The 8,218-nt window shown below is 40.2% G+C and overlaps 1 protein-coding gene across 3 annotated transcripts; it reads right to left on the bottom strand.

The window, feature by feature from the left end:
* Positions 1–954: 954 nt before the first annotated feature.
* LOC123873675 (SET domain-containing protein SmydA-8) lies at positions 955–7,321 on the bottom strand. 3 transcript variants are annotated; one of them, XM_045918648.1, is made up of 10 exons: positions 7,144–7,321; positions 6,293–6,544; positions 5,771–5,926; positions 5,249–5,503; positions 4,521–4,643; positions 3,777–3,964; positions 3,042–3,257; positions 2,180–2,367; positions 1,672–1,784; positions 955–1,181 (listed from the first exon to the last, which is right to left on the bottom strand). In XM_045918648.1, the coding sequence occupies exons 2-10, from the start codon at positions 6,536–6,538 to the stop codon at positions 1,026–1,028; spliced, it is 1,641 nt and encodes a 546-aa protein (XP_045774604.1). In that variant the 5' UTR covers positions 6,539–6,544; positions 7,144–7,321; the 3' UTR covers positions 955–1,025. The 3 variants fall into 3 exon arrangements, with proteins under 3 accessions (XP_045774604.1, XP_045774605.1, XP_045774606.1); XM_045918649.1 differs by having other exon boundaries at positions 7,208–7,314; XM_045918650.1 differs by lacking the exon at positions 1,672–1,784 and having other exon boundaries at positions 1,038–1,181; positions 7,144–7,320.
* Positions 7,322–8,218: the final 897 nt, after the last annotated feature.

Genomic DNA, 8,218 nt, shown 5'->3' with positions numbered 1-8,218 from the left:
GCGTGATTTACAATGTGATAAGAGAAGATTAGTTATTACCTAACTACCAATTGTTGTAATTGAACATTAATTATACAAAAATTATCGCTACCTTTTTACGCTAATATACTATGCAGGTACTAAGAAGTAGGTATAGGTACCTACTCTAAATTATTATTGCGTATTGCTTTCTTGGTGGCTTGCATTTTTTCAATGTCTAGTACCCAGGCAACAGAAGGAAATGCGGTGCATGCGGTGCTGCACGTTGTACCTACCAATGGATTTATCTGGCTTAGTAGATTATAGTCAAAACAAACTTGTTGTTTCTTGTGTATGATGGATTTCCGCAAAGTAACGCCAGCTTCTGTTCAATTTTATCTTATATTCTTGTTTATTTACGTTTTCCGCATCCACCATGGCACAGTGCAAGTAACTGTCCGCGGAACTGGAACGGGTTCGATTCCGCGAATCCGCAGCTGGCCCAATTACTCGCCACGCCAGTTGTCACTTGAAAGGCAAGTAGCTATCGGACTGGTTCGATACGGGGATACCGGGCCGCATATCCGCACTATGTTTACCTTTTATTAATTAAGTACTTTATGGAAACCAATTAGTCCATCCCGTGCTTTTTTTTATCTTAGCTTTTGACCGCGACTCTGCGTACAATAAAACAGACTATTTGGAATTTACATTACGAAATTAGTGGCACGAAATTAGTTTCACGACATTCATTTCAGTATCAATTGCACGTGTAAACGCCTAATTTCCTGATGCAAACATGAAATTAGACGTTTACATTTAGACATAAGGGCAAAAAATATAGATACATCACAAAATTGTTACATTAAAATTCACATAGGTAAGTAGGTCGGTACGTTCATTTTCATGTCCAAGATTGTGGAATCACTTTTAAAAAAAAACTGAAATTTCACTCTTTCACCACTACTTTTTAACATTGGAATAAAACAAGTTCGATTTTTTATCAAACATTTATTGGGTTTTCAACAGGTTGGTGATGCAGAGTTCTGCAGGATCTTAAGGGTTCACTATAGGGGTGAGGGTAACGCGGAAGACAGGTTCAGTATGAGCTCGTCTATGTGCAGCAGGTTAGCGCGCGCCTGCCGTCCCAGCCGACCTTCCGGTAACTCGGGCGGCTCGTGGGCGAGCAGCGTCGCTGACTCCAGCAGGATCTTACGGGACTCCTGGAAAAAGCATTACCATAAGCTTTCATTTCTTGACCTGCCTGGCACAGGTCAAGCGCTGTGGTCTTATTACTGGCCAGGAAATATAGGATTCATCCATTCTAAAATCCAAGATGGTCAACATGGTTTTTTTAACCGGTGTAGTGTCTGACGTTTGAGTGCTGATTGACGGGATTATCTACGAATCACAAGCGTCATCGTTTAGACAATAGATTTGTAACTATTATTTTATAAGTTCCTGCCATAATATTAGGTGGAGGTGGACCAGACTTTGTCGACCTTTTAATATTTATAAGTTGGGCTTTTGAGTGCTCGGAAATTTCATATTTGTTTATGCCAACTTGCCACCGCGCCGCCGCCCGATTTGGGAAACGGATTCTGACTGAAACTCTAAATTCTAATAAGCACGAGCTCGGGCTATGAAAATTTGTTACTAATTATTGTCATCTAAATTTCTCTAAATAAGAGCAAAGGTAAAAGGAGGAAATACCGTGATGTATCCGAGCATGACCATAGGTCCTTCGGTAAGGGACTTCCTTCGCCCTGTCTCTGCGACCGCGGCATGCAGTTCAAATAGCAGCGAGCCGCGAAGACGCGTTTCCGCTGGAAAAATTAGGTAAAGTAGTTAAGTCCATTACTTCGTCCAAACTTTCTATAACTAATAATAATAATACCTACGGAATGATTCAGCTTAATTAGAAAGTTGCGAAGAGATTTCAATAAACATTTTTTTATTTTGTGCGATTTTTTTCACTCTTGCTCTCAGTAGTGCAATGGTCAAACCTCGCAAACCTTAGTGATCCGAAAATGTGGAAGCAAAAAGTTTTATCCGGATTCGTAATAATAAAGGTACCTACTGATAACTGCCAGTCAACGTAAGTATAGTTCACGACAGGTCGAGATGCCAATCAGGCTAAAAAGAAAAATTCCAATAGGACCGTATAAAATCCACGCGGGGGAAAATGTTAGTTAATAAAAACGATTCAAATATCTTGTACCTGGCCCCAGTATTTCCAATAGGTCTGTGATCTTCCTACACAGCTGAGTCTTGAGCAGCAGCCGGTCATCCGTGACTCCCGCGAGCCCCATGGCGTCCTGCTGGCCTATCATCTGCGCTAGAGCGAGGCTCACGTCTGTCATGTAGTAATGGGAGGGGTGTAGGTAGGTGCTGCAGTGGCCTATGAACCTGCAAAAATATATTTGAAAAGTCAGTTAGCAAGGTTTTGGACCCGGAATAAATAGAGTAATAGTGGAACTACGACATAGTGGATACAATACAATGTGAGCGGTAGGCCCCTGTGTTTTTCACCAGAATCTAATATTTCAAAGTATGTATAGTTCGCGACAGGTCAACATGGCAATCGGGGTGGGGACACCCCGCACACCCGCCCAGCCCCATCGGTAACCCAGTGCGAAATATTGCCATGTCGACCTGTTGTGAACTATTTGTACTAATACTTTGTACCGTGTTTATGACCTAATCATAGGTAACTTATATTCCAGGAATTCTCATAAATACATAATTTACTTGCATACTAAAATTTTACACAGGCTGGTGTGATATGTTTGTATCTATCAATATCCATTTATTTATAACTAGCTACTGTCCACGACTTCAAAACGCACCACTAACTTTTTGGAGTTAGGTTAACGTACTCGTACATATCACTCTGTTTTAACGGCAAAGGAAAACATCGTTAGAAAACCTGCATGCCTGTGAGTTCTCAATAATGTTCTCAAAAGTGTGTGAAGTTTGCCAATCCTCACTTGGCCAGTTGTAGACTATGGTCAAACCCTTCTCAATCTGACAGGCCAGAGGGCCGTTGATGGGTTGATGATAATGATGATGAAACATTATACCTTTCACAAGCATCCGGCTCCCCTTTCGGCATGACACTCAGCTCCCGCCCAATATCCTGCAACAGCTGCTGTATGATCGCATCCGTCACCTCGTCCTTGCAGCTGCCGCACTTCCAGAACTTCTTGTCCAGCCCTCGCGTGCTGGGGTCGGGTGATTTAGTTTTGTGCAGGATTGGAAGGATGAACGTGTCTGGCAGGAGGTAGCCTTTGCAGTCTCTGGAAATAATCAAATCGACATTGATTTAAACGCAAATTGCAATTTGCGTGGTGCCTGTGGACTTGCTTTGAAATCCAACCCATTATGATTCTGCAACCGAATAAAAATCTAGGTGAAACTCAGATTTATTTTTATCTGAACTTCATCAGATCTGAGAATCAATTTTTAGGGTTCTGTACCTCAAAAGGAAAAACAATACCCTTCTAGGATCACTTTGCTGTCTGTCTGTCTATCTGTCTGTCTGTTAAAACAGATTTTTATTTATTTTTAAGCATATAATATATTTATTTTTAAGCATATATATATATATAATAGTTTTTCATTTATCGTGAAAAATGGCGGAAAAATACCCGAGTACGGAACCCTCAGTGCGCGAGTCTGACTCTACCTTGGCCGGTTTTTTTTGTATGATGGTACGCAATCCTTCCGAAATCCGAGGCGAATCTGAGCTGCACTTGACCGGTTTTTTGTTCTAATTTGATAACCTCTAATAAGAAAAAATCTTCAGGTAAACTCACTTCTTCTTACACTTGACAGCACTAAACATGGTCCCCAGCTCGGTGACGTCAGAGCATCTCTCACAACAGCACTCGAAGAACTTGGAGTCGGAGAGGTGGTGGCGCCGAGCTTCCGTGCCCCACAGGGGGTCTGTGTAACACACTGACAGGTGGGACCCGGCCGATATGTTGACGCCTGCACTAAGGATCTGCGGAAAATGATATGAGACACATAACGGAGTGGAGACACCAACCGCAAACTAGTAAGAGCAGTGTGGGACGATTTCTAACCCGAAATGACTGACGAGTGACGATCTTAAGAAGGTGGGGGAAGGGGGTTGGATGAGCAGGACAGAGAATCGTTTGTGGTCAACCCCATCCCACAAATGGCTGCAGTAGGTACTCCATGCACAACACACATAGAATAATCTTTCATGTGGTTCTTGAACTTGATTTTGATATACAGTTTTTGCTTGAGTTTTTGCTATACAGTTGCAATTATTTGGACCCATTATATTTTAGAAATACACCACAAATTCAAATCTTTTGATTTGCCTCCTACTTTCTTCTAGAGTTTGAACAGCTAGGATATGGAACCCCTTTCGGTATCAGATTTCCCATTCACTTTTAATAGAGGCACCTTCAAGTTAACAGGGATTAGGCATCTTTAGGCAAGCGAGCTCCATCTTAGGCTGCATCATCACTTGCCAGCAGGGATTATTACAGCCAAGCGCTAGTCTATAAATAAATAAAAGATCTGTTTACAATTTGTCCATCGGAAGTAAAGCTTTTGTTGCAGTTGGCCCGACAGTTGTGTTCTACCATGGAGATCTTGTCGAACACCGCCACATACTCCGGTTCCAGTAAAGGCACTTCGTGGCCATTTATCTGAAATTGGAAACAATACAAAAATTTAGTCAGGTACTCGTAAAATTCTGTCTCAATGATAATGATGATCAACCCATTGCCGGCTCACTTTTGAGCATTGGTATGTTCTTAGAATGAGAAAGGTTCAGGCCTTATTCGCCACACTGGCCAAGAGCGGATCGGCAGACTTCACACAAACAGGAACAAGTTCACGTTGTTTTCCTTCACCGTTAAAGCAAGTCATATTAAGGTAATTCTTTAAAACGCAATAAACTCTGGAAGATGGACGCATGGCCCAGAATCGAAACCCCAATCTTCCAAATAGGAGATGGACATCTTTTAAACCACTAAGTATAGCTTATCTGGCTCTACATTCAAATAAACAAATAAATAAAAATATTTTTTATTCAATTAAACTTATGCAAGCACTTTTGAGTCGTCAAATACAACTACCACTTCTTCGTGATGTAATTTCGATTACAATTTCAATTTCATTTATTTGCTGATAAATAAATAAATAAATACTACGTAACTACGTAAGGTGTAACTAACTACGCCTTTTTCCAATCTTACATCACATGTCCAAAATCACTTTGGTCAATCACATTTATCGATTGTAGATATACCTGAATAATTCCACAGCACTTCATAATCTCATCCTCATTAAACGTCCCCTCCAGCTTGAAGAACTTCCAAATGAACTCCGCAACCATTTTCCTATCATTATCCCACTTGTCAGTTCCTTTGCGATCCTCGTCGTGTGACTCTAGGGCTTGGAGCTTGGACCAGAGCTTCGGGTTGTTGTCTCGCTGGTACAGGCATCGGAGGACTGTGATACATTGGTAGTTTGGATGTGGTACGCCATACGTAGATACCGAAACCTAATACAAAAAGACAAGCATTAAGTATACCAAATGAGAAGCAATCCTTTTTGTGATATTAAATAGTTTTAAAATTCATCATCATATTTTTTTAATAATAAAATAGCGAGCATACGAGCAGGCGGGTCACCTGATGTTAAGTGATTACTGCCCATGAACATTTGCATCACCAGAGCTAGAGGTACCGCAATTATGCGTTGTCGGGGTTATAATCTTCCTCCTCTCTTGAATCAACCTCTAGATTAAGTTTGTACTCTTCAACTATACCTTTTCACCCCTCTGTTGTGTGTAGTAACACTCCGGCGTATGCACTTCATTCCTCGTACAAGCCTCTGAGCAGAACGGCCATCCACATTTCTGGCAGGACACAGTCTTTCCCTCTTCCAGCAGTTTATAGCAGCCAAGGCAGACTGGTGGAGTTACCTGTAAAACCAATTTTCATGTTAATATTGTGTAGAATGAATGAATTGTGTGGAGATTCGAATCAGGAATTTTCGCGTAATTTTATGGTTAATCTATACAAAATGAAAGATTAAGTACTTGTAAAAAATGATGTAACCACAAATTCACAGTTTTCGCATTTATTCCTTTAGTTGTGCTATAAGACCTACCTACCTGCCAAATTTCATGATTCTAGGTCAACGGGAAGTACCCTATAGGTTTTCTTGACAGACACGACGGACGGACAGACAGACAACAAAGTGATCCTATAAGGGTTCTGTTTTTTTCTTTTGAGGTACGGAACCCTAAAAGTGCAAAAAAAATATCGTAGTAACAGAAAACCATCACCTGTGATGGGCCAGAAATAAGAGGTGCCTCCTTCATAACAATTTCACCAGCTTTCAAACTCCTGATGGCTTCAAGATAGCGTCCGTATTTGCCATCCTCCTTGACCCTGGCTGGGACACACTGCTGCTTGTGCAGCTTCCAATGCTGCTTCTGGTGCTCGCGGGAGCAGTAGTGGACGGACTGGCAGCTTGAGCATTTGTGCTCTGTGGGAGCTGAGCATACTTCACATGGCTCTTGTTCTGTCATGGTTTCCTGAGCAATGAGCATATTGAGATTATAATGTACCTAATTTCGAAGAACAGTGAGACAAGGATTGATCTCCGTCCTACATCGGTACTTATTTAGTTTTAAATACAATCTTTGAAAGAAATTGATGGATCTAGCCTGAATAATGTTATAATGATTATTCTTGTGGTGGTATTTTTCCACCATAATATTTCCGCAAAATCTGAACCGATTCAAATATCTTTTAAAAGTTAAAACCATCACGATGAACCCATTTCGGTATTTTTGGGCAAGGTTTAATAGAATTATATGGGGGACGGAACTGCTTGGATAACTGTAGTTCTAGGTTTAAATTAGGTCTAAATCACTTGCGATATGTATAAAACACGTATGATCAGCAATTTATTGTAAACTTTATTATACGTTATTTCAATCATTAAATTAGTATATGTCATTAATTATGTATATACCAGTAGGTACATGCACTTAATTTACACATTTTTTTGTCAAATTTTTAAATTCAATTATTTTTCTTGCAGTTAAATCCAGGTTTAAGTAGGTATGATTGACCTGAATACAAAACTATCTAACTACTTGGCTTAAAGTGCCTAAGAATACAACCTTACCAATAAGGCTTATCCACGTTTTTAATTAACTTCCAATGCTTATTTTATTTAATTCACTACGCACCTAATTTCATCAGCAATTGATATTTCACGCGTGAAATTCAGAGTTTCAGAGAATATACAGTGTAGAGCGGCGCGGGCGCATTGACTGCGGTAAAAATAACCTGCCGGCAACTGAAACACGAGGTGCATCCAGAGAGATCTAGTGAGTTGGAAGCTAGCTTTTAACCGTGGCTTTGTTTGTGAAAACCGTAGACCTGATGAATCTACTTACTTATGGTTCTTTAGCCTTACCATTTGGTAGCTTTGCCTGGAAAGTTTTCCGGGAGGTTTGGAAAATTGGTAATTTCATAGATTTCGACGTGCTTTCGACATTTTCTTTTGCCTTAATATTAAGTTACACTGTTTCATCGTAAAATGAATCATAAAAGAGATACTTACTCTCAGAAAACTGTTTTTGGGTTTAGTAAGTAAGTATAATAATTAATAATGTTAATTGTGGGTGACATTTTTTCAATATCATGGTGCGAGCGGCAAAGGTAGGAGCTGGCAAAGTGAAAATTCAAAAAGAGCATGTCGAAATCACCGCTGTTCTGTTTAATATATGTACTACGCATCTAATACTTACCTACTTGATATGATCGCCTATATCACGGTCACGAAATGGTTACCCTACGGACTAAGATTGTAATAAAAGTGTATAGGTATGGGTTTAATAAAAACTACCATGCCCCTTCCAGGTTAGCCCGCTTCCATCCTAGATTGCATCATCACTTACCACCAGGTGAGATTGCAGTCAAGGCCTAATTTGTATCAGAATTTTTAAAAAATCATGCTTATGCGCAGATTTTTTCAGTTATCGAACTTACGGAAATGCGTTTTCAGAACAGGAGTTATCGACACAGATTTAGAAACACTAAAGATTCTCCAACCATTGCGCCTGCAATACTGCACATAAACAATGCAACGGCCACGCAACTGCATAGTCCGGCCCGAAATTCCTCAACAGTCTAACACTTAAAAGCCATAGATATGTACTTAAAGCAGATGAAATGAAATCAGATCGTAGGTTCAC

The sequence above is a fragment of the Maniola jurtina genome, chromosome 17 (assembly GCF_905333055.1).
Source record: "Maniola jurtina chromosome 17, ilManJurt1.1, whole genome shotgun sequence".
NCBI classification, from domain to species: domain Eukaryota; kingdom Metazoa; phylum Arthropoda; class Insecta; order Lepidoptera; family Nymphalidae; genus Maniola; species Maniola jurtina.
Note: the sequence above shows the minus strand (reverse complement) of the source record. Positions and strands in the feature narration are given on the sequence as shown.

Coding starts and splice junctions, on each gene's coding strand:
- LOC123873675 (XM_045918648.1), bottom strand. CDS start 6,538: ATGACAGAACAAGAGCCATGTGAAGTATGCTCAGCTCCCACAGAGCAC. Junction 2,368..3,041: donor GAGCCGGATGCTTGTGAAAG/GTATAATGTTTC, acceptor ATATTTTTGCAG/GTTCATAGGCCACTGCAGCA. Junction 1,785..2,179: donor ATTGGAAATACTGGGGCCAG/GTACAAGATATT, acceptor TAATTTTTCCAG/CGGAAACGCGTCTTCGCGGC.